Here is a 26485-nt window from a genome sequence, read left to right on the forward strand (position 1 = left end):
CTTTGTCTGTTCTTCTCCCTTTTAAAACTGCTGTTGTTTTGACTTTTTTTTCTCTAAAGTTCCAAAACAATGCAGCAGCAAATAAAACAGTGATTACTGCTCCTGCAATTCCAGAAAATCACCCCCAACACCTAAAATACCTCAAAAAAGGAGCAGCCCGTTACAGCCAGAAATTTTTCCCGTCCTCCATCTTGGATTACCCAGAATCCCTATGTGAGGGGGAAGCTCTTTACATAGAGAGTGGTAGGAGTGTGCCAAGGATGGTGATGGAGGCAGATAGGGGCTTTTAAATAAGCACATGAATATATAAGGAATAGAGGGATGTGGGTCAAGGGCAGGCAGACGGGATTAGTTTAATTTGGCGTCATGTTTAGCACAACATGGTGGGCCGAAGGGCACTTTCCTGTGCTGTACTCTTGTATGTTCTCTGTATATTCTCTCATGCTATGTAAACAGCTTGACATGCTGTTCTTGCAATGTGTCCTGATCAATGCAAGACTAAAAGCTTCCACAAAATGTGCTCATTTTCAGCAACACTGAAACTGAATTTAAGTTATCCCCCTTGCCATGCTGGGATTTGAAACAGAGAAATATTGAAAATAGGTGCAGGAGTCGGCCATTCGGCCCTTCAAGCCTGCTTCACTCTTCAATATGATCATGGCTGATCATGCAATCTCAGTATCCCATTCCCACTCTCTCCTCATAACCTGTTAATCCCTTTAGCCACAAGGACCAGGTCGAGCTGCCTCTTGAATATATCAAATGAACTGGCCCCAGTAGCTTCCTGTGGAAGAGAATTCCACACGTTCACAGCTCTCTGAGTGAAGAAATTCTTTCTCATCTCAGTCCGGAATGGCTTATCCCTTATTAGACTGTGACACCTGTTTCCGGACTTCCTCAATGTCGGGAATGTTAATTGCTAGTCCGGTGGTGTTTCCTGGATATTACTGTCTCATGAATGGTTTCACTCAAACACAATCCATTTGTTTTCATGTAACTGCCTCCCGCTTACCTGCAGGTGAAAACGTGGAGGATGAACCTCTTCACCATGATCCAGTTGATGTGCATCGTTGTTCTTTGGGTGATCAAGTCCACCATTATCTCCCTAGCATTCCCGTTTTTCCTAATCCTGACGGTGCCTACACGGCGATACCTGCTGCCGAAGATTTTCAAAGAGCGGGAACTGATGGTGGTGAGTGAGCTTTGTGAGTCAGTGTTTAATGTGAGTGAGTGTTTAATGTGAGTGAGTGTTTAATGTGAGTCAGTGTTTATTGTGAGTGAGTGTTTAATGTGAGTGAGTGTTTAATGTGAGTCAGTGTTTATTGTGAGTGAGTGTTTAATGTGAGTCAGTGTTTATTGTGGGTGAGTGTTTATTGTGAGTGAGTGTTTAACGTGAGTGTTTAATGTGAGTGAGTGTTTAATGTGAGTGAGTTTATTGTGGGTGAGTGTTTAATGTGAGTGAGTGTTTATTGTGGGTGAGTGTTTATTGTGGGTGAGTGTTTAATGTGAGTGAGTGTTTAATGTGAGTGTTTAATGTGAGTGAGTGTTTAATGTGAGTGAGTGTTTATTGTGGGTGGGTGTTTAATGTGAGTGAGTGTTTAATGTGAGTGAGTGTTTAATGTGAGTGAGTGTTTATTGTGGGTGGGTGTTTAATGTGAGTGAGTGTTTATTGTGGGTGGGTGTTTAATGTGAGTGTTTAATGTGAGTGAGTGTTTGTTGTGGGTAAGTGTTTAATGTGGGTGAGTGTTTATTGTGGGTGAGTGTTTAATGTGAGTGAGTGTTTATTGTGGGTGAGTGTTTATTGTGGGTGAGTGTTTGTTGTGGGTGAGTGTTTGTGGTGAGTGAGTGTTTATTGTGAGTGAGTATTTATTGTGAGTGAGTGTTTAATGTGAGTGAGCGTTTAATGTGAGTGTTTATTGTGAGTCAGTGTTTAATGTGAGTCAGTGTTTAATGTGAGTGAGTGTTTAATGAGTGAGTATTTAATGTGAGTGAGTGTTTATTGTGAGTGTTTAATGTGAGTGAGTGTTTAATGTGAGTGAGTGTTTATTGTGAGTGAATGTTTAATGTGAGTGAGTGTTTAATGTGAGTGAGTGTTTAATGTGAGTGAGTGTTTATTGTGAGTGAATGTTTAATGTGAGTGAGTGTTTAATGTGAGTCAGTGTTTAATGTGAGTGAATGTTTATTGTGAATGTTTAATGTGTGAGTGTTTATTGTGAGTCAGTGTTTAATGTGAGTGAGTGTTTATTGTGAGTGAGCGTTTAATGTGATTGAGCGTTTATTGTGAATGTTTAATGTGTGAGTGTTTATTGTGAGTCAGTGTTTAATGTGAGTGAGTGTTTATTGTGAGTGTTTAATGTGAGTGAGTGTTTAATGTGAGTGAGTGTTTATTGTGAGTGTTTAATGTGAGTGAGTGTTTAATGTGAGTGAGTGTTTATTGTGAGTGTTTAATGTGAGTGAGTGTTTATTGTGATTGAGCGTTTATTGTGAATGTTTAATGTGTGAGTGTTTATTGTGAGTCAGTGTTTAATGTGAGTGAGTGTTTATTGTGAGTGTTTAATGTGAGTGAGTGTTTATTGTGGGTGAGTGTTTGTTGTGGGTGAGTGTTTGTGGTGAGTGAGTGTTTAATGTGAGTGAGTGTTTATTGTGAGTCAGTGTTTAATGTGAGTCAGTGTTTAATGTGAGTGTTTAATGTGAGTGAGTGTTTAATGAGTGAGTATTTAATGTGAGTGAGTGTTTATTGTGAGTGTTTAATGTGAGTGTTTATTGTGAGTGAGTGTTTATTGTGAGTGAATGTTTAATGTGAGTGAGTGTTTAATGTGAGTGAGTGTTTGTTGTGAGTGTTTAATGTGAGTGAGTGTTTAATGTGAGTGAGTGTTTGTTGTGAGTGTTTAATGTGAGTGAGTGTTTGTTGTGAGTGAGTGTTTAATGTGAGTGTTTAATGTGAGTGAGTGTTTAATGAGTGAGTATTTAATGTGAGTGAGTGTTTATTGTGAGTGTTTAATGTGAGTGTTTATTGTGAGTGAGTGTTTGTTGTGAGTGAGTGTTTAATGAGTGAGTATTTAATGTGAGTGAGTGTTTATTGTGAGTGTTTAATGTGAGTGTTTATTGTGAGTGAGTGTTTGTTGTGAGTGAGTGTTTAATGTGAGTGAGTGTTTAATGTGAGTGAGTGTTTATTGTGAGTGAGTGTTTATTGTGAGGCAGTGTTTATTGTGAGTGAGTGTTTAATGTGAGTGAGTGTTTAATGTGAGTGAGTGTTTATTGTGGGTGAGTGTTTATTGTGAGTGAGTGTTTATTGTGAGTGAGTGTTTATTGTGGGTGAGTGTTTATTGTGAGTGAGTGTTTATTGTGAGTCAGTGTTTATTGTGAGTGAGTGTTTATTGTGAGGCAGTGTTTATTGTGAGTGAGTGTTTATTGTGAGTGAGTGTTTAATGTGAGTGAGTGTTTAATGTGAGTGAGTGTTTATTGTGGGTGAGTGTTTATTGTGAGTGAGTGTTTAATGTGAGTGAGTGTTTAATGTGAGTGAGTGTTTATTGTGGGTGAGTGTTTAATGTGAGTGAGTGTTTATTGTGGGTGAGTGTTTATTGTGAGTGAGTGTTTATTGTGAGTGAGCGTTTATTGTGAGTGAGTATTTAACGCGAATCAGTGTTTAACGCAATTCAATGTTTAACGCGAGTCAGTGTTTTACGCGAGTCAGTGTTTAACGCGAGTGTGTGTTTATCCCGAGTCAGTGTTTAACCCGAGTCAGTGTTTAATCTGAGTCAGTGTTTAACCCGAGTCAGTGTTTAACCCGAGTCAGTGTTTAACCCAAGTCAGTGTTTAACCTGAGTCAGTGTTTAACCCGAGTTGGTGCTTATGCATGTGAGTGTTTAACATTTGCTGGGTGTGCGCTCACTGGGAAGGATGAGTTTGGATCTGATCCGATCACTGGGTTTGAACTGGACCGGTAACTATTGTCCCAGGAGTCAGGATCTTTCACCTGAGCCAGAGCTGCAGAGCCAGAGATCACAGTCTGTCCTCAAAGGAAGTGGAATTCAGACTAACCTGTGGGAATCTCCGTGGGAGGGACAAAATGGAAGCAGGACTCAGCCACTCGGCCCTTCAAGCCTACCCCAGTATTTAAAAACTCAAGTCTGTTTTCGGGCACGACACCATTTTCCATGGTGCTGCTTTTGAGGGAACTGGAAACAGGAGGGGGATCTGTGGCTGTAGGAATGTTTGTATCTCCTTGACAGATTTTTCTCTCTCTTGCTCTCTTTCTGGTTGTATCTGCCCACCTCCCCCCAGCTGGATTCTGAAGAAACACATCCCAACCTCGATGAAGATGGACATGACGAATACAGTGAGCTGCACATGCCCCTGTGACACGGAGCATGAGATGGGACCTCCACCTCTCCCCTTCCCCCACATATCCCCCTCCCCATCTCTCTCCACCTCCTACATCTCTCTGCTTCTCCTCTTCCCCACCCATCCTCCTGTCTCTCCCTCACCGCTGCCCCTCTCCTCCTCCTACTCCCCCCTCCTTCGCCTACTGTAGTTCCTCTTCTGACTCTGCCTTTTCTGTCCCCCTATCTTGCCCCACTATTCCTCCTTCTCAATTCCTCCCTCCCTCTTCCTGCTGCTCCCTCCCCTGCCGATCCTTCCCAACACCCACCCATGGGTGCTTAACCCAGTGGCGGAGGGTGGCTGCAGGGGCTCTGGGGTGTCCTTCTCCCTTGCCCCCTGGGACGGGAGAAAGGAGGCAAAGAGTTTGAGAGGGAGGGAGAGGGAGGAACCCGCCAGTGCTGAGCAGCAGTCACCTCCTGAGGCAGTCTGTCCCGGTCTGAGAAAGGATCAGGAAGATACCGAAACAAGAGCCAAGACAGATTGCAGTTGTGTTTTCCCAACATGGCCATTGGGTTATTTTATATTAAGTACGCAATCAACAAAACCGGACAGATTTTACTTGATATAAAAATATAACTGAATGTCTTTTACAATTAACAGTCATGTCCATTCCGATCACTCCTGTCAGGGGATGGGGGCTGACAGCTGGTAGGTGGGGGAGCAGTGAGGGTGAGATGTAGGTGGGTGTGCGGTGTTGGGGGGTAGGGTGCAGTGTGAAAGGTTGATAGGATGGGGTGGGGTGGTGTGGGTGAGTGTTGCTGGCGGTGGGTCGGGGTGGGGATGTGGTGTGGGCAGAGGGGAGGCAGTGTGGTGTGTGGGTGGGGATGGGGTCTGTCAGGGGTACAATGTGGGTAGGGGTGAGGGTGAGGTGCACTGGGGTTAGGGGATGGGTGTAGGTGGGGTGAGGTGTGGTGTGAATGACTGTTGGTATATGTGGGCAGGGATGTGGTTTGGGTAGGGGTGCAGTAGGTGGGATGGGGTAAGGGTGTAGCTGAGACGTGGGGGAGGGGTCACTGACTGAGGTATCACCCAACTCAGTGGAAAAACTCTGATTTTCCAACAAAACCTGCCCTTACTCAACACCCTTTGATAAGTCAGCCAATCAGAGGGTTCCACACTGACAAGGACTGGCTATTGGCTCTGTGTCTGTACTGAACATGACAAGGCCTTGGGACAGTGTCCAATAAGTACTGAGGATACTGAGACCAGGAATTGACCAAACAGCAACTACTGACAAATCAGGTTAAATTTGATCCTGGAAACATTCAGAAACAATAATTCCGAGCAAAATGAACAGGCACATGGAAGAAGCCAGGTTAATGAAGGAGAGCCAGCATAGATTTCTCAAAGACAAAAAAACATGTTTTACTAATTTAATGGAGCTTTTTGATGAGGTAACTGAGAAGCCCTTTATACCTCATGTGTAACAGGAATGATCAACCGCATTCTGTTCATTATCTGTGTCCTTGAGACACTTTACTCTTGAAAAAGACATTCATTATTGGGGTGTAGTAGTTTGTCATGTGACGATTCCAATGTTCCCCTGATTGGTCTTTGATTTTGCACTCTGTAAATTTCAACACACCCCAAACTCTGTCGCCTTTAGCCCAACTTGCACTGAGGCCCATTCGGCCCATCGAGTCTGTTCTGTCATTCAATATGGTCGTGGTTGATCTGATCATCCTCCGCTCCACCTTCCTGCCTTTTCCTCATAACCCTCGATTCCCTTTAGAACATACAAACGTAGAACAGTACACGCCCTCTGGCCCACCATGTTGTGTTGAGCATTTATCTTAATCTAAGATCAGCCTAACCTACACGCCCCTCAATTTACTGCTGTCCATGTGCTTATCCAGCAGTCGCTTAAACGCCCCTACTACCACCGCTGGCAGTGCACTCTGATTAAAATCTCTCTCAGCTTTGAACACTCTTAATGACCCAGCCTCGACAGCCCTCTGAGGTAAAGAATTCCGTAGATTCACTCCCCTCCGAGAGAAGAAATTCCTCCCCATCTCTATTTAAAATGGGTTACCCCCTCATGCTCTCCCGTCCTAGACTTTTGTACAAGGGGGAACCAACCTCTCCATAGTTTCCCTGTCAAATCTCCTAAGATTTGTGTATATTTCCATAAGGTCACCTCTCATTCTAAACTCCAATGAGTAAAGGCCGAACCGACTCAACGTCACCTCATAAGACAGACCCTTCATCTCCAGGATCAGCCGAGTGAACCCTCTCTGGACTGTCCCCAATGTCAGTCTGTCCTTCCTCAGATAAGGAATGTAAAAGATGAGGTGTGGTTAGAAAATTCTTCTAAACCTTTGGTAGAGGCAGAAAAAAGGTTGAAATAGTGTATGGGCGCTGTGCAAAACGATAGAGGAGGAGAAGGAGGTAAAAGAGAGAAAAGTGAAATGGGTGTAAATGAAAGTGTGGACAGGAGAGAACGAGTTCTTTGCACTAAGCCCAAAGTAACCAAGGCAGAAACAAGGTAAGATTGCAGGGGTGGAGTTTGAAGAATGTAAACTAAATGGAGGACAGACGTCATGCAGCCAGTTTCTGGAGTTATCTCTTGTCTGTCCCTCCACAGATGCTGCCAGACCCTCAGAGTTTCTCCATCATTCTCTGTGTTTGTGTTCTTAACTCGTTGTGACCATCTGGGTGACATGTAGAGCACCAGCAGCCAGCATAGGCCATTGGGCTGAATGGCCTGACTCCATGCTGGTGTAATCTTAATTAGTCGGATCAATGGGCTGAGGAGTGGCAGATGGAGTTTAATTTGGATAAACGCCAGGTTCTGCGTTTTGGTGAAACAAACAATTGCAGGACTTAAACAGTTAATGGTAGGGCCTTGGGGAGTGTTGAGAGTGTGTTGCTGGAAAAGCACAGCAGGTCAGGCAGCATTCGAGGAGCAAGGGAATCAACATTTCAGGCCGGAACCTTTCATCAGGAAATTCCTGATTCCTGCTGAAGGGCTCCTGACCGAAACATCAATTTTCCTGCTCCTCGAATGCTGCCTGACCTGCTGTGCTTTTCCAGCACCACTCTGATCTAGACTCTAATCTCCAGCATCTGCAGTACCCACTCTCACCTGGTTAAGAAAGTGTTTAGCACACCTGTGTTCATTGCTCAGCCCATTGAGAACAGGAGTTGAGGTTGAGGTTGTACAGGTAACTTTTGAAATATTGCTGGTTGCCCTGCTTTTGGAAAGATGTGATCAAACTGGAAAGTGTTCTGAAATGATTTACCAGGATGTAGCTGGGATGGAGTGTTTGAGTTATAAAAACAGACTGGAAAGGCCGGGACATTTTTCATTGGAGTGTAGGAGGCTGAGGGGTGACTGACCTTACTGAAGTTTATCAAATCATGAGAGGCATACATAAGGTGACTGACAAGGATCTTTTCCCTCGAGTGAGAGAGTCCAAAACTAGAGGTCATCTTTTTAAGATGAGAGGAGAAAGATTTGAAAAGACATGAGGGGCAACACTTTTACACAGTAGGTGAATTGTGTGTGGAATGAACATCCAGAGAATGTGGTGAATGCAGGTTCAGTTACAACGTTTAAAAGACATTTCAATAAATACATGCGAGTCGGAAAGGTTTGGAGGGATATGGGCCAGGAGCAGGGAGGTGGGACTGATGTAGTTTGGGAACAAGGTCTGCATAGACTGGGTGGACCGAAGGGTCTGTTTCTGTGCTGTATGACTCTATGACTCTAATGGATATCATTTCAGTCCGGTGAAAATAAAGGCTGTTCAAGGACAGATGACTACATTGAATCACAGAACCTGCCACAAATCACTGTATAAACTGACAGGAAGTGCCCCATCTAGACCTCAGGCCAGCAGCCTCCGCATCCACACACTGTCACCAATGAGGCAGTGTCCCTCAGCCAACTGGGGTACCAGGCAGCAGTATAGAACGGGTGGGCATTACAGCTGGTTCCTTGGTTCATTGACAGGGTGAGGGTTAATAGTTGGCTCAGATTAGGTATGGGGGGCTGCGGGTGAACGTTAACAACAGCTGATGAAACAAACAGGACAGAATTAATCCCACGCTCCTTAGAACATTGAACAGTATAGCAACAGGCCCTTCGGCCCACCGTGTCTGTGCTGACCATGATACCATACTAAACCCACCTGCCTGCAGATGGTCCATATCCCTCCATTCCCTGCCCGTTCCTGTGTCTGTCTAAATGCCTCTTAAAAGTTGCTGTTGTATCTGCTTCGACCAGTTCCCAGACACCTACCATTGTTTGCATAAACGAATTACCTCGCACAACTCCTTTAAAAGTTACACACTCAACTTTAACCTACACCCCCTAACATTTGACATTTCCACCCTGGGAAAATGACTCCGACTGTCCACCCTGTCCGTGCCACTCATAATTTTATAAACTTCTATCAGGATGCCCCTCAGCCCCTGATTCTAGTGAAGACAATCCAAGTTTGTCCAACCTCTCCTTACAGCTAGTACACTCTATTCCAGGCAACACCTTGATAAACCTCTTCTACACCCTCTTGAAAGCCTGCCCATTCCTTCCTGCAATGTGGGGACTAGAACTGCACTCAATATTCCAAATACATCTGTGTATGACTGGATGAAATCTCAACTGAGACAGGAAGGAGGGGGTTCTTGCAATTTTATTGCAAACTAATTGTTCTGTTTTTTGATAAATGGTTCGCTAGAGTTCTCGATAATTACAGGAGTATCATTCCCTCTAATTGTTCAGAACCCTGCACCCTGCTTGCTGCACTGTGTGATCCCTTTAAGACAGCATTATCAAGTCTGGGCACATCTTCGAACCAATGAACACTCAGAAGAGCAGAGGTAGTCCATTCGGTCAGCCCCTCGAGCTTGCTCTGTTATTTTATATGACCTATTTGTGTTTTGAATTCCCTATTCCTATTTACCCTCCCCTGCCCAATATTTTTCCCAAACATGTTATCTCCATTGTTTTCAGGAAATTCCAACATCACATGTACCCTCCGAGAATAAAGGCTTCTCCCCCGTCTCTGTCTTAAAGGGGTGACTGCTCATTTTAAGAAGGTGCCCTGTCATTTTGGACTATCCCACAATAAGAAACGTCATTTCCCCCTGGAACCTTGTCAAGCTCATTCAGGACCTGATACACTTCAAACACATCATCCCTCGAGGCATTGTGAGCTGTTGGGGCTTGCTCTCTCCCTGTGGATAGTCTTAATGAACCTGTTCAGTGGGGTCACCGCTGGAGCAGGTGGGACTTGAACCCATGCCTCCTGGTCCAGAGATAGGGGCACCACCACAAGAACCCCAGGTTAGCTCCATGCGCTGTACATTGCAAGACCTTATAGGGATCGACAAAATCATGAGAGACATGGATAAGGTAGATAACCAACAGTTTTTCCCGAAGATAAGGGAGCCTAAAACTAGAGGGGATAGGTTAAGGTGAGAGGGGAGACGTACAAACGAAGGCGGGGGCGGGGGGGTAACAAAAGATATACAAGACGGACAATTTTTTTTGGGTGGTGAGTATTTGGAATGGGAAAACAGATAGTGCTGGAAGCAATTTTGTCATTTAAGGAACATTTGTACAGGTACATGGATAGAATAAATATGGAGGAATATGGGCCAAACACAGGAAAATGCTGTACATCTTTACAACCCTGACTCTAAATGGGACTAGATTAACTGTGAAAATGGGGTAGCATGGACAAGTTGGGCCGAAGGGCCTGTTTGCATGCTGCAAATCTCTATCACTCTATGACTGTAAGTGCTGTGCAGTTAGGGAAGGTTACTGAACAGGGCTTGCTATTCCCTATGATCAGAGGCTGCTGATACACCGGACTAGATGGGGAGTTGGAGGGGGCTGTGAGAGGGAGAAGACTCTAGAAGAGGGGAGGTGAGTGAGTCCAATTGTGAATCTCAGACCTCGGGATTTTTTTTACCTTACCCGCTCAGTGGTCTCTGTTTTGTAACCTGTTAAAATCATCTGCCTTTGTGTTTCAAATCTTGCACTTTGCACTGTGTACGGTAACAGACTTTTTTATACCCCCTGCTCCCACAGCTGCCTGGAGGACGGGTGTCGGGGTTTTATGTATATGAGTATACATTTATAAATTATTTTATTGAGAATTAATGTAATAATTTAAAAAGTGAAGCAAAAATAAAAAAAAATTGATAAGCTGTTCCCTGGCAAATTTGAATTGCAAGGAACGAGATATATGAAAGTGACCTTCTTGCATCAATAATTTTACAGATTTCTGATCCCTCTGTATGTTAAGCTGTGTCATTCAGTGTGAGCTGTCTGCTTTATATTCTAACTACAAGAAGTGTTCCTTTTTTTCCACTGATCCAGCACATACAACTTCAATAAAATTTAACGTGTTACAATTTCTGGCTCCCTGGGATCTCATTTTGATAATCACAACAAGAATATCTTGCTGCACTTAGAAATCTCACAACACCAGATTATAGTCCAACAGGTTTATTTGGAAGCACTAGCTTTCGGAGTGACGCTCCGAAACTCTTGCTATAAATTCCAGTGTCTTACAATCTCGTTCTCTGAAAGCTTAGTGTGCTTCCGATTAAATCTGTTGGACTATAACCTGGTGTTGAGTGATTTTTAACTTTGTCCACCCCGGTCCAACACCGGTGTCTCAAATCATTGCTGCAATTATGCAGGGCATTGGTGAGACCACAGCAGGAATATTGCACAGTGTTGGTCTCCCGGTCTGAGGAGGGACGTTCCGGTGATGGAGGGAGTGCAGCAAACATTTCCCAGAGTGAACCCTGGGATGGCAACTGGGACAACACCACTATCATAGGGCAAGCCAGACAGAACAGCCAGGGAATTCCTAGAGGCATGGCATTCATCCACAAACTCCATCAACAAACACATCGACCTGGACCCAATATACCAACCACTACAGCGGACAGCTGAAACTGACACCCGGAAGCGGCAAGGACAGACCACTATAAATACCGGAAGAAACATCAAAGAAGCGCTTCGCAGGAGGCTCCAAAGCACTGATGATGTCGCCTAGCCAGGGGACGAAACGTTTGCAACAAAAACTTCCAGCTCGGCGAACAGAACCACAACAACAAGCACCCGAGCTACAAATCTTCGCACAAACCTTGAACCTGGGATGGCAAGCCTGACGTATGAGGAGAGATTGAGTTGGTTAGTATTATATTCACTGGGGCTTAGAAGATCAAAAGGGAGGGATCTCATTAGAAGCTATAAAATTCTACTGGATGGGTTAGGTGGAGGAAGGACGTTCCTGCTGACCATGGAGTCCGGAATCAGGGGTCATAGTTGTAGGGTAAGGGGTAAATCTTTTAAGACTGAGCTGAGGAGAAATGTCTCTGTTCAGAGAGTGGGGAGAATGTGGAATTCACTAGCACAGAAAGTGGTTAAGGCCAAAACATAATGTGTTTTCAAGAGGGAGGTAAATATAGCTCTTGTGGCTGAAGGGATTGGGGGAGGAGGATGGGGTTAGGGTATTGAGCTCAATGATCAGCCATGATCATATTGACAGTGGAGCAGGCCGAGGGGCCGAATGGCCTACTCCTGCTCCTATTTTCCATGTTCTCTTGGATATATATTTGAACATGATGGATTTACAGGGCAATGGAAAGTGGGAGTGGATGGGTACAGCCACAATGGGCTGAATGGCCTCTTTCTGTCCTGTAAAATTCAATGATTTCTGTGTTTCTATGACTTGCGTAGTTCCAACATGAATGTGTTCACCCATAGGGATGGCCCTCCTCAACGCAGTGCCTGAACTGCTCATGTTTCCTCTGCATTGTCCTTTACTTACACATGGCACCAGGGACTCACTGGGAAGGCCTGCATTTGTCACTGATCCCTAATTGCCTTTGATCCGAGCTCCTTAGAGTCAACCCCATTGCTGTGGGTCTGGAGTCACGTGTAGGTCAGACCAGGTAAGGATGACAATCTCCATCCCTTCAGGACATTAGTGAATCTGATGGGGTTTTCCCAACAATAGATGATGGCTTTTAATGATTTGAATTCTTTTGCTAGCATGAAAATAATCTGTTTGCTTCCCTCGATGTTAGCCATTGTAAAATCTATCATAAAGACTGGGTTCTGTTTGAGACAGATCTTGAAGTTGATTAACAACGCAAACTATTCTCAGTGTTAGAAAATCTCAGATCTACATATAGCCTAGTTCTTGTGTCACTGATGTTATAGCGACATTATGTGACTGTAAGACTACACAATGCATTGAATCCATTGCACTGTGATTATAGAAGGGGAGGGGAGGACCATTATGTTGAATATCGCATGTCATGATGGCATCCAATTTCTTAAAAGTAATTGCTTTTCTGGAATGCATGGAATAATACAACAGCCATGATCATCATGGGTGGCATGGTGGCACAGTGGTTCACACTGCTGCCTCCCAGCGCCAGAGACCCCGGTTCAATTCCCACCTCAGGCAACTGTCTGTGTGGAATTTGCACATTCTCCCCATGTCCAAAGATGTGCAGGTTAGGTGAATTGGCCACGCTAAATTGCTCGTGGTGTTAGGTGAAGGGATAGATGTAGGGGAATGGGTCTGGGTGGGTTGCTCTTCGGAGGGTCGGTGTGGACTTGTTGGGCCTGTTTCCACACTGTAAGTAATCTAATCAAATTACTGAGACCATCTGTCTATTCTAGGCTTAGTAACTGCAGTCAAACTGACAGCAGAGTGGTCTGGCACCCAAGAGCTGTGACTGAGAGGTTCAAAAGAGCAGCGAGAGCAAAGAGCTCCCAGAAACAGAGAGGCTGGTGGGAGACCTGTGGGAATGGGAAGGTTAAAAGCAGCAGCAAGAATGGAGCATTCCCAGATGCAGACAGACTGGAGGCCAATCAGTACGGAACACAGGTGCAGGCACTGAGACGTTTATCAGAGCAGTGAGAGAGGAGAGCTCCCAGACTCAGATGGAATGGCATTTGAGTTGTTTCAACAATATTTCACTCGATAGAGTTCAGTGGGTTCTATTGTTTGACTTATACAAGAATAAGATTTTTCTAGTCTAAACCTAAGTAGGATTAGGAAAGGTCAAGTCTCCATAGTCCTGTCAGAACACAGCGCAGTGATCTCATCAGAAATAAAGAAATGACTGGTGGTGGTTTAACCTGAGGAACATCATGCCTCAGGCAAGGGGAGGACCTGATCATCTACATCCCAGAGTACTTAAGGAAGTGGCTGTAGAATAGAGGATGCAGTGATGGTCATATTCCAGGATTCTATAGACTCTGATACAGTCCCTGCAGATTGGAAGGTATAAAGTCTGGTTGAAGATTTGTAGCTCGGGTGTCCGTTGTTGTGGTTCTGTTCGCCGAGCTGGAAGTTTTTGCTGCAAACGTTTCGTTCCCTGGCTAGGGAACATCATCAGTGCTATTGGAGCCTACTGTGAAGCACTGCTTTGATGTTTCTTCCGGTATTTATAGTGGTTTGTTCTTGCCGTTTCCGGGTGTCAGTTTCAGCTGTAGTGGTTTGTATATGGGGTCCAGGTCTAAGGAAGGTATCTAATGTCATTCCAATATTCAAAACGAGAGGTAGAGAGAAACAAGGGAATTATAGACTAGTAAGCCTAGCATCAGTAGTGGGGAAAATTCTCTGAAATGATCGAGGACTTAGTGGTGGAGTATTTAGAAAGCTGTGTCAGGATCAGACAGAGTCAGCATGAGGTTATGAAGGGGACATTGTGCTTGACAAGTCTGTCAGAATTCTATGAAGACATAACTAGTAGAGTTGAGAAGGGGGACCCAGTCAATGTGGCATATTTGGTCTTTCAGAAAGCGTTTCACAAAGTCCCGTATATAAGAGAATATTGTGCAAGATTAAAGTGCCTGGGCTTAGGGGACGTGTATTGAGATGGATAGAAAACTGGACAAAAGCAAATTACTGCAGATGCTGGAATCTGAAACCAAAAAAGAGAAAATGCTGGAAAATCTCAGCAAGTCTGGCAGCATCTGTAAGGAGAGAAAAGAGCTGACGTTTCGAGTCTAACTAACCTTTTGTCAAAGCTTTGACGAAGGGTCAGTTAGACTCGAAACGTCAGCTCTTTTCTCTCCTTACAGATGCTGCCAGACTTGCTGAGATTTTCCAGCATTTTCTCTTTTTTGGATAGAAAACTGGTCGGCAGAGAGGAAACAGAGAGTAGGAATTGATGGGTCCTTTTCAAATTGGCAGGTAGTAACTATGAGGCGACACAGAGGTCAGTGCTGGGACCCCAGTTATTCATCATATTACTGATTTGGATGAGGGAACAATGTGTAACATCTCAAAGTTTGCAGATGATACCAAGTTGGGTGGGAGGGTGAACTGTGACGAGGATGCAGAGATGCTTCAGTATGATCTGGACAGGTTGGGTGGGTGGGCAAATCAATGGCAGATGCAGTATAATTTGGATAAATGCAAAGTTATTCACTTTGGAAGCAAAACCAAGTTGGCAGATTACGACCTGAATGGCTGTAAATTGGGAGAGGAGAGTGTGCAGTGGGAGCTGGGTGTCCTTGTGCATCAGTTGCTGATGGTAAGCGTGCAGGGGCAGCAGGTGGTAAAGAAGGCCAATGGGATGTTGGCCTTCACTGGGAGAGGTTGAGTACAGGAGCAGGAATGTGTTGCTGCTATTACACAGAGCCTTGGTGCTGGAAAAGCACGGCAGGTCAGGCAGCATCCGAGGAGCAGGAGAATCGACGTTCCAGGCAAAAGCCCTTCATCAGGAATGAGAACGAGGTCAGGATTGTTTTTGCTGGAGTTCGGGCTAATGGGACTAGGCAGGGTGGATGCACGGAGGATGTTCCCAACGGTGGGTGTCTCTAGAACCAGGGCTCACAGTCTGGGGATTTGGGCTGGACCATTTAGGACAGAGATGAGAGACATTTCTTCACCCAAAGAGTGGAGAGCCTGTGGAATTCCTTACACAGAGAGTAGATGATGCCGAAACATTGAATGTATTCAAGAGGTGGCTAGATATAGCAGTTGGGGGGAATGGGATCAAAGGTTGAGGGGAGAAAGGAGAATTCGGCAATTGCATTGGATGATCAGCCATGATTGTGGTAAATGGTAGAGCAGGCTTGATGGACTGAATGGCCACCTCCTGCTCCTATCTTCTATGCTTCTATGTTTGTATGAGAATGAGATCCCTTTATGATAACCTGAGCCTACGCTGTTCACATCATTCTGCATCACAAACCAGCTGTCCAGCCAACTGAGCTAACTGATCCCCTTAAGACTGTAAGAAACGGTAAAGGGAGTAACCCTTGAGCCTGGTCTGTCATTCAATAGGCTCATGGTTGATCTGACATTCCTTAAGTAGGGCTAAGTGTTGAAATAAAAACAAGTGTCTGTATTCCATATAATTAAGGTGGGTTGGGGGAAGCTCAAGCCTGTCTTTTGCACACCCTGCCCTGTGTGGGAAATCTGAACACCCCATGGTGCAGAGGATGGCCTTGCATGTAGGGTGTCCCTCCGGCTGGAGCAACTCAAACCCCAACCTTTGGAGCAACTGGAGGTAGATAACGGAGTATTGACCAGGAGAAAGTGAGGTCTGCAGATGCTGGAGATCAGAGCTGAAAATGTGTTGCTGGAAAAGCGCAGCAGGTCAGGAAACCTGAAGAAGGGCTTATGCCCGAAACGTCGAATCTCCTGCTCCTTGGATGCTGCCTGACTTGCTGCGCTTTTCCAGCAACACATTTTCAGCTCAGGAGTATTGACCAAGCTTAGGTCTTCGTGGTGAGCAGGGTTTCAGGAGGTGGTCACCCTGCACCTGTAGGATGTACAGGCAGGGAAAGAAAATGGATGACAGCCAGATAGAGAAACGAGACCAGGCATGATGGTGAGAGAATTCCCTTCAGTGCACCTTGCTCCTAAACTACTCTCCAGACTTGGAAAGAAGTGAGGGTGATGGTTCCTTTGTGGAGGGGAGCCAGTACACTGTGGGTGTGTAAATGCCAACTTCTTGTACAAAAATACCCAAGTCCCTCTGCAAACTTCTCATCGCTGGAAACAAAAAAATCTGCTTTTGTTGGACTCCGATCACCAGAGAACTAACATCTCAAGGAATTCAATTCCATTTTATTCCACCTTTAATCTGCAGCAGGGAACAGTCAATTTGAAATTGTTCACTTTAATAATGACAAGCAAATTTTCACAAGGAAGCTGTGATCAATTAAACACAAATTGATCTAACCAGGACCAGGTGTTTGGGGAGTATTAATAGCAGGTTGTGGGGCTGGAGTAAGCTCAGTTGGAGTCTGGCTTGTGGAGTTCTTGGAGGAACTAGTGAACAATGAAGTCTGTAGTTCCTATTATCAAGCCAACATCTGAGTTTGGCAGAACTGAGAAAAGGAAGACTCTCTTCAAGAGGAAAAGCAGATACTCTTCCTACATCTACAAAATGCTGAAGCAGGTAAGGTGTGGCTCTATTCTGCTTTGATTTTTATGTAACTTATCTCATTCATCATGGAGCATGACTGTCTAATGTCTTTCACTACAAAGCTTGTGAAATTCCTTGTGCTACTTTACCTTCCAATTACTAGAATGTTAATCCCTCACTATTTCCTGTCTATCACTTATCTGGCTTGATAATAGGAACTAGACTTCATTGTTCACTCAATTATAACTATTGACAGCATGATTGACTGCCCCCTAATGTGGGGATGTTCTAAATGTTTTGGCATTAATGATACTTTATGTATCTGCTCCATGGCCATCTGAACAGAAGATGGCCTTTGACCTACAGAGTCTGTGCTGATGGTTATAGAACTGTCCTACAGTGCAGAAAGGCCAAAATGCCTTTATCAAGTCTACTTTCTTTTGAAGAACATCTCTCTCCCCAGAAGAAATGGTAGCAGAAAGCCAAGCAGACATTGGCTTAATATCTAAATTCTATTACCCAAGGCTGGAAATGCCTGTAGCTGTGATGTAACACTATTAATCACCAGTTCTATGGTAGTCCTAACTTCCATAGTTGGTTGGTAAGTGTAAATTAGCTCACCAAAGTGCTCACCAACTTCAGGAAAGCTACTTCCTGCTTCAAATGCCCCCTCAAGCAGAGTATTTGGGATGAGCTTCCTTCAATCCCTTCTAAATACCTGCCTTTCAACTTCAGTCTGTCAGACATGCAGCGTAGAAACAGACTTGTCCGTGCTGATTAAATATACTAAGCTAACATAGTCCCACTTGTCAGCACTTGACTCGTATCCCTACTTTCCTATTCATGTACCCATCCAGATGCTGCTTAAACATTTATATTTGAACCAGCCTCTACCTTCATCTGGCAGCTCATTCCATACATGCACCACCCTCTGCATTAAAAAAAAGTTGCCCTGTTTAAATCTTGTCCCTCTCCCTAAACTGACTGAGGTTTATTGGATCTGTGACTCCCAATTTCTCTCCTTCCTTTGCTGCAGCATTTGTCCCTCTTTAGTCTTTATTAACTGAAGTCTCTCTGATCCTCTTCAACTTGATATTCCTATGCAGAGTTAAACCTTTCTATTGGCTGGTGAGTACTTATCCAGTCAATGCTGACTCTAGTTATTAGTGTATCTGTGCCTCACTACTACCTTCATGCACAATATATTCTGTGCAGAAACAGACTCAACAGCCCAAGTTTCCTAAACTAGCTCTACTTGGCCCATATCTCTTTCCTGTAGTTGTCAATGTTTTATAAACATACCTGTATTTGCATTCCCCCCAACTTTCCCTGCCATTCATTCAACAAACTATTTAAAAGTTGCCCTAGTATCCCCTCTTCTAGCATGGAGAGTTCAAAACTAGAATATTAAGACTCTTGCTATTTGCCTTTTATCTATGTCCCATGACCTTGATAAACACTCTGCTCCAGTAGAAAAAGCCCCAGCTTCTCATAATTCCAACCTTTCATTCCTGCCAGATCTTTTCTGAATCTCTCCAAATTAATAGCCTGCTTCCTATAGGGCAATCTGAACTGCATACAGTACTGCAGAAGAGGCCTCTCCAATGTCCTGGACACAATGTCCCAATTCATTAATCAGAGTAATGAGGGCTAGTGTTAATAATCTGCACCACCCTCTACCTGTGGTGCAAATATCAGAATTGGGTTTGACCACATTATCTTGGACCCCCACAAGTCCTGTCTTTGTTCTTTGGATAAATGATTTTATTCTGACAATCAACTCTACCTGTTACCACTATTTTTGACCCAAATGTGCCTAGGTAAAAAGACTGCAGTTGCTGGAAACCCGATTCTGGACTAGTGGTACTAGAAAAGCACAGCAGTTCAGGCAGCATCTGAGGAGCAGGAAAATCAATGTTTTGGGCAAAAGCCTTTCATCAGGAATACAGGCAGAGCCTGAAGGGTGGGGAGAAAGTAGCATTGACCACAATAGGTGAGTGGGGGTGAAGGTGAGAAGTCAGGGAGAAGTGGATAGGAAGATAGGCAGGTAACTCGGGTCACAGGGATAGTGCTGAGCTGGAAGTTTGGACCTTGAGTAAGGTGGGGGGGGGAGGGGAAATGAGGAAACTGGTGAAGTCCACATTGAGACCCTGGGGTTGAGGTGTCCTGAGGCAGAAGTGTTCCCCCAGATATGGGTCCTGGTGGAGACCCAACCACTCCATGTCCTTGGCAGAGTGGGTGGGGGAGTTGAAATGTTAGGCCACAGGGCAGTGTGGTTGGTGCAGTTGTCGGATGTTCCCTAAAGTCTTCTGCTAGGAAGTGCCCAGTCTCCCAATGTAGAAGAGACAGCATTGGGAGCAACAGACAATAAATGATATTGGTGGATATGGAAGGCTCCTCTAGGGCTGTGGATGGAGGTGAGGGTGCAAGTTTTACAACCCACCTTCCCCTGCAGGAATTGTAAGGGGTGTGGACCTGACCAGGTGTTCACAAAAGGAACAGCCTTTATGGAAAGGGGTGGGGAGGGAAATACCTCCCTGGTGGTCTATTTGGAGGTAGAAATGTTGGTGGATGATTTGGTTTACATGGAAGGTGAGCACCAGGGGTTCTGTCCTGGTTATGGTTGGTGGGGTCAGAGGGCAGAGATGGGATGTGGATGAGATGTGTTGGAGGGCATCTTTCCCCACATGGGAAGGGAAATTGCAGTCTGTGTGACTAGGCAGTAACAGCCATGTGAGAAACCTCTTCCTCATCCTGTCTTTTTGTAGAAGGATTTCTGAATGAGCTGTTTCAGCCAGGCATTTTCTACTTCAACACTAGATGGAGTCACCTAATTGGCTCTTCAGAAAAGCTGACTGCCTAAAATAAACCCTGATTCTTCAGGGATATTTTGGAATAGTGTTTCTATGCTGATTTTAGATGGTACTTTAAAATGAAGTCAAGGATGCACCACTTGAGGAACAAGTGCAACTATATAAAGAAGTCTTGGCTTTATAAAACTTGCATAGCGTTTTGCATCAGGACTCCAATTGAGCAAATGACGTGTCCCCCTCGGGATGGGAACAAGGCTTGTCCCTTAGACATGGAAGATGAAAGGTCATTTGTCCTGCAAGGATAAAATCCTCAGTAATGCGTGCTTGGAAATGAGAAACTTGGTGAATTTTTTTTCAAGGGAAAATGGGCAAATGGAAGTCTAGACTGACACTTGTGGGTCTAGATAGACTTCATCCAGATCTTTTGCTAATGGGAATGTAGAGACACTGGTAACTTTGGTTTCATGGATTCAGGAACTTGCCCTCAAACTAATATCCCCTACCCACTTTGAGGGAGACAAACATCCAGTAACTTGGTCTCACCTGTAATGGGAAGGTACCCTGTCATTGAAAAGAAATAGTCCCTTTAGTAAAAGATTGCAATTAAACCTTCTGAGGTACTGTACAGTTCAACCTTAAGTCATTTGTGCTGCCTAGTGCCATAAGCAGGCAGGTGGCCAATGCAGAGTGCCTTTTGGCATGTACAGATTTACTCTGCACACATGGGTTTTCCAGGATGTGGACACTCAATTGAGGGCTGGATCAGAGCTGAAAAGTGCAGCAGGTCAGGCAGCAAAGGATGCTGCCTGACCTGCTACACTTTCTTTCAGCAACACATTTTTCAACCCACAACTCTGAACCTAACACTGACACCTTTACAATTTCCTCAATGACTTGGATTAGGGGAGTACAAGCAGAATTGCTGAAGGCACATGTGGGAAAATATCATGAAGACATGAATTTGCAGATGTTGATCTGTTTTCATCACCATCTGCTGGTTTTACCCAGTCGCCTACCACCTGACAGGAAGATTAAATCACAACTACATAACTGATTCTGAAGAGATCTTGGTATTTTAGTGCACAACTGAAAATGTGTTGCTGGTCAAAGCACAGCAGGCCAGGCAGCGTCTCAGGAATAGGGAATTCAACATTTCGAGCATAGTGCGTTTTGTTTTAGTGCACAAAACAACTTTTGCAAGTGACTAATTCAAATGAATGTTTTAAACCATATTAAACAAGGATGTTTCCCTCTTACAAATGCAGCTGCAAACACCACAGAATGCAGTCTCATTTTGAAGGAGGTAAATGTACCAGTGACCCACCTTGAAGATGGGCTAAGTTATGCTGAGTTAAAGATTTACTTGACTGAAGTGACTCAAGATCTATGTAGATGTACAGCATGGAAACAAACCCTTTGGTCCAACTCATCCATGCTGACAAGATATCTCAACCCAACCTTGTCCTACCTGTCAGCACCTGGCCCAAATCCCTCAATACTTTCTATTCATACTCCAATGCACCTCTGTTTAATTGTACCAGCCTCTAGCATCTCATTCCATATGCATGCCACACCTTGCATATAAAAGGGACCTTAAGGGGCAACCTCTTTTCCCCTCTAAACCTATGCCCTCCAGTTCTGGACTTTCTATCCCAGGGAAAATACCTTGTCTACTTTAACATGTAGAGGTTTATAAAATCATGGAGGTACAAGGTCACCCCTCTGCCTGTTTTCCTGCAGCATCAGTCTCGGCCTCTCCCTGTAGTTCAAATCCTCCAACCCTGGCAACCTCAAATCTTTTCTGAACCCTTTCAAGTTTCACATCCTTCCAATAGGAAGGAGACCAGAATTGCATGCAATATTCCAATAGTGGCCCAACCAATGTCTTGTACAGCTGTAACATGACCTCCTAACTCCTTTATCTTACTCTGCCCAATAAAGGGAAGCATACCAAATGTCTCTTCACTATCCTATCTACCTGAGACTCTAATTTCAAGGAGCATGAACCTGCACTTCAAGGTCTTTGTTCAGCAACACTCCCTAGGACCTTACCATTAAGTGTATAAGTCCTGCTAAGATTAGATTTTGCAAAATGCAGCACCTTGCATTTATCTGAATTAAACTCCATCTGCCAATTCTCAGCCCACTGGCCCACCTGGTCAGGATCCTGTTGTAGCCATTGCTGTCCTTTCAATGTAGAAACATTGAAGCTCCTTATCCAGGAGTAATGAGCACTTTAAAGTGAGGGGTCCCATTTGGGACCAAATTGACATGACTACCATTGTTTCTACTGTCTTGAGACAAGTATCTGGAAGGACCAGTGTTCAGGGATAGATAGTTGTGGCTTTTGAGGAGAGTTGATCTTGGTGAATATAGCAGGCATAAATAGTGAAATGGCTCCATTCCTAACTCTTACACCTGGCATACAATACCAGAAAGCTACGAACTTGAGTACATGAAGGTCCCTCTGTATAAACATAATGACCCTTCTGAACAGAAATGGGAAAGTTCCTCTTTTTTTCTGCCCCCCCCCCCCTCCGGGAAACTGCTTCCATTTGACCGGCTTCAGTAAGTGCTTTCTATAGTCTACTCTAATCAGGCCAGGCACTCTTCCCCTCAACCTAGTGAATTTTCTTTAGGCTCCCCAGTACCTGCCTCTTTTTTCCTCTTTTTAGAAAGACTAACACTACACTGTCCTCTGACCAGTACTTAGACATTCCCTATTTACTCTAGGCCTTTGCAGCACCATGACTGACTAGCATTACCTATCAGCACCAGGTACAATTCCAGCCTCATGACTCTAGCTTACATGGTCTTCCCATGTTTCCACCCTGGTGCTCCAGTTTCCTTCCACAGCCCAAAAATGCTAATCTTAAGTGGACTAGACCTAATGCAGGGATTAGGTGAAGGTGTGGGGACTGGATTTTCTGCTTGGCAGAAAGTTTGTGACCATTTGGCCCATTCAAAGTTGTCATTGTTCACAATGATTTGTGGAGGTGAAGGGTTTAAAAATAACATCTAGTTACAGTACACAGGCTTATTTGGACACTACTTTTGCTCATTCCTGTAACTAGTGGAACAGGATCAAAGACCCACAACTTGTAGTAAAAGATGGTTTAATTGCATGACAGATGTATTGAACAAACCTAGGTTTAATCAATATTTTTATAGCAGATTGGTGTCATGCAATTAGAACATAGAACAATACAACACAGAACAGGCCTTTTGGCCCTCAATGTTGTGCCAACCCGTGAACTATTCTCAGCTCATCCCCCTACACTATCCTAAAATCATCCATGTACTTATCTAAGGATTGTTTAAATGTGGCTGAGTTGACTACATGTCCAGGTAGGACATTCCACACCCTTGCCACTCTGAAGAACCTGCCTCTGACATCTATCTCCTTAATTTGTAGTTATGTCCCCTCATCTAACCTGACATAGGGTAGACAGTGAAATACTTTCCTATCTAATCCTCTGATCACATCTATCAAATCCCCTCTTAGCTCTCACCTTGCCAATGAGAACAGACCCAAGTCTCAGCCTTTCCTCCAGACCAAGCAACATCCTAGTAAATTGCCTCTGCACCTTTTTTCCAATGCTTCCACATTTTCCCTGAAATGGGAACCAGAACTGTACACAATATTCTAAGTGTGGCCACATCAGTGTCTTGTATAGCTGCAGCATGGTATTGTGGCTCTGAAACACCATCCCTCTACCAATGAAACATAACACACCATATGCTGTAACAGCACTAGCCACCTGGGTGGCAACTTTCAGGGATCTATGCACATGGATTCCAAGATCCCTCTGCACATCTTCCACCCCCCCATCAGAATCTTTCCATTGACCCAATACTCTGCTATCCTGTATTCTTCCCAAAGTGTATGACCTCCCATTTAGCTGCTTTGCCACCTCAGCCCAATTCTGCAATTTATCCAAGTCCTCCTGTAACATTCTTACCCACTCCACTGACTTTAATGTCATGTGCAAACTTACTAATCCATCCACCTTAGTCACTTATAGAAATGACTAACTGCAGTGGTCCCCCAAACAGATCCTTGCAGCACACTCACTAGCAACCAGACTCCAGGCTTGATATTTTCCATCAACCACCACTTGCTGCCTTCTTTCAGAAAGCCAGTTTCTAATCCAGACTGCTAAATCACACTCCATGCCTCTGCATGTTCTCCAACAGCCTACCATGCAGAGCCATATCAAAGGCTTTACTGAAGTCAATGTATAACATCAAATGCCCTACCTGCATCTATATGCTTAATCACCATCTCAAACTGAGGTTTGAGACATGACCTGCTCTTGATGAAACAATGTTGACTATCTGAAATTGTTGCTTGCTAGATAAATCTTACCTCTTATCCTTTCCAAAACCTTGCCTACAAAAGGCTCACAGGTCTAATTACCTGGGTCATCTCTACTGCCCTTGAACAAGGGCACAATATTTGCAATCCTCAAGTTCTGGTATCAAACTTGTAAACAATGATGACTCAAATAGCAAAGCCAAAGGCCCTGCCAACTCCCTCTTCCCAGAGAATCCTCAGATAAATTCCATCCAGCCCAGGGGACTTATCAAATATAGGAGTGAAAGTAGACAACACCTGTGCAGAACAAATCTCCATCCTTTAGTCTAATATCTCATACCTCATTCTTCTCTACAATATTCTCCCCTTTCCTGGTTGAAAACAAATGAGAAATATTTGTTTAGCACCTGATCTCCACAGGGTCCACACTAAACTTCCCACTTCTTTGGCCCTATTCCTACCCTAATTCTCTTTTCCTCACCAATCAAAAATTTGTAGGTTCTTTTATTCTCTTTGCTAAGGACTGTTCATGTCCTCTTTGATATGAACTCCCTTTAAATGTTAGAAATCAGCTAGGAACTATCACCTCCCCTGAACCATCTTGCCCCTCAACACCAGCCTCCCTAACAAAAGATGCAATTTCTGTAGCAAATCATGTTTCCCTACCATATCACTTTTTTCTCCCTGCCTGATGGACATGCCTATCAAGGGGACACTACCTGTTCCTTAAACCAGCTCCACACTTCCATTATCTGCATCCCTGCATTTTGCTACCCCATTCTAAGCATCCTGATGGCATAACTGCCCTTGCCCCATCAATAACCCCTGACCTGTGGCATGTAATTATCCTTTCCATTGCTAAACTAAATGTAACTGAATTATGGTCACGCTCTAGGGTTCACTTTCATTAAATCAAACACCTGGCTGGTTCACTACCAAGCATCAGATCCAGTGTGGCCTCCTCTTATCAGCCCTTCAACATACTGTCAGGAAACCCTCTTCTACACATTAGACAAACACTGATCCATCTGACTGGAAATGCTACAATTCCAGTATATGTTGGGGGAAGTTAGTCCTTCATAATGACCATCCTGTTCCTTTCACCCCTACTCAATTTTTTTTTTACTAATCCTCTCCCACCTCTATGGAACTCTGCAGAGGCCTATATTTAATAACTCCAAGCAGTGTGACCTCTTGTTTCTGACCAAAGCCCACACTACCTCATTAAAAGTCCTGTCAGCCACTGTTATACTGGCCTTGACAAGGTCACACCTCTCCCTCTGTTACCACCTTGCCTGTTCTTAATGAAAGATCTAACTCCTGGGACCTGCAACATCCATTCCTCACCCTGATCTAGCCATGTCTCAAATTGCCATGACATCAAAAGTCCCAGGTACCTATCCACTTTTAATTCTTATTCTGTCCCACTCCTTATCTGAAGGAGTAGTACTCTAAGCAGTACTACCAAATATACCTGTTGGACTTGATTTTTTGATATGACTTTCTATGCCACTATTAAAGTCCTGGCCTACAATTCATCTGTAGCTGATAGCTAGCCTTGAGTTCTAGTATAGTGCTGCAACTCTACTGCACTCAAACCCTTTTTAACAGGTACATCCAGGAAATGGGAGCTCCAAGGAGTTGATGCAGATGAAGCTATCATCATCCCTGTTTGACCAGATAGCTGTTGAGGCTGCCAGGCTTTCTCTCTACAACAAGAGACGTACCATCACCAGCCAAGAAGTTCAGAATGCTGCAGCATTCTGTCTCCAGAGGACCCACTAAATCAGCATTCAAGACTCTATTGTGAATTAACTTAATGAAATGTTTTTATTTTTGAATAAAGCTTTGATATCCATGTTGGGTAGTGCTTTTAATCCAATTCTGGCTCCCTATACATGCACCTATCTCAAACAGTTGAAGTTGGCACAGGGTTACTATCATGCTCTGGGGTTTGTACTATCACTTTAGGACAAGTGACCAAACTTGGTTTAATTTTGGTACCTATTTTAAAATTTGTTTCCCTACAGTGGAAACAGGATCTTGGGCCCAACCAGTCCACTCTGACCCTTGGAGTAACCCAACACCCAACACTAGGCAATTTAGAATGGTCAAGTCACATGGCCTGGACATCTTTGAACTGTGGGAGGAAACCCACAGGCACTGGAGACTGTGCAAACTCCACACTGACTCTCATCAGAGGCTGGAATCAAACCTCACCCTGCTGCTGAGGTGGCAGTGCTAACCAGAGCCACTGCTGTCCTAAACCACTTGTGCAAGTGTGTGTTTTCTGGTCTAATTGCATTAATCTTTAACCCACCTTCTGGCAAGCAAGCTGGCAGAAAACTAACTGCAGAGTAGCCAGACATGGCCAATTACAATCTCCAACTCCCCCACTATACCTGGGGGAGTAAAAGCCTCCTCACTGGGACACAATGTGAAGATGGACATGACAGCAGGTTTGTTACCACCCCTGGCTAGGCAGCTCCTTCACTAGGGAAGTGTTAAGGTCCTCAAACAGCAAGGACCTTCTTAGGTCCATGACCTCCTTTCTCTTTAGGAGGATGAGAGCAATAGTCCCCATGTGGGGACATAGCCATGC

General features: G+C 44.3%; 1 protein-coding gene across 1 annotated transcript in view; it reads left to right on the forward strand.

Moving 5' to 3' along the window:
• LOC132817312 (anion exchange protein 3-like) overlaps positions 1–4362 on the forward strand; it is a 136994-nt gene extending 132632 nt beyond the window's left edge. The window contains exons 20-21 of the mRNA XM_060827723.1: positions 1019–1192; positions 4285–4362. Coding sequence (XP_060683706.1) covers positions 1019–1192; positions 4285–4362 — 252 coding nt within the window. The remainder of the gene's footprint in view (positions 1–1018; positions 1193–4284) is intronic.
• Positions 4363–26485: the final 22123 nt, after the last annotated feature.

Source organism: Hemiscyllium ocellatum, chromosome 7, assembly GCF_020745735.1.
Source record: "Hemiscyllium ocellatum isolate sHemOce1 chromosome 7, sHemOce1.pat.X.cur, whole genome shotgun sequence".
In the NCBI taxonomy this organism is placed as follows: domain Eukaryota; kingdom Metazoa; phylum Chordata; class Chondrichthyes; order Orectolobiformes; family Hemiscylliidae; genus Hemiscyllium; species Hemiscyllium ocellatum.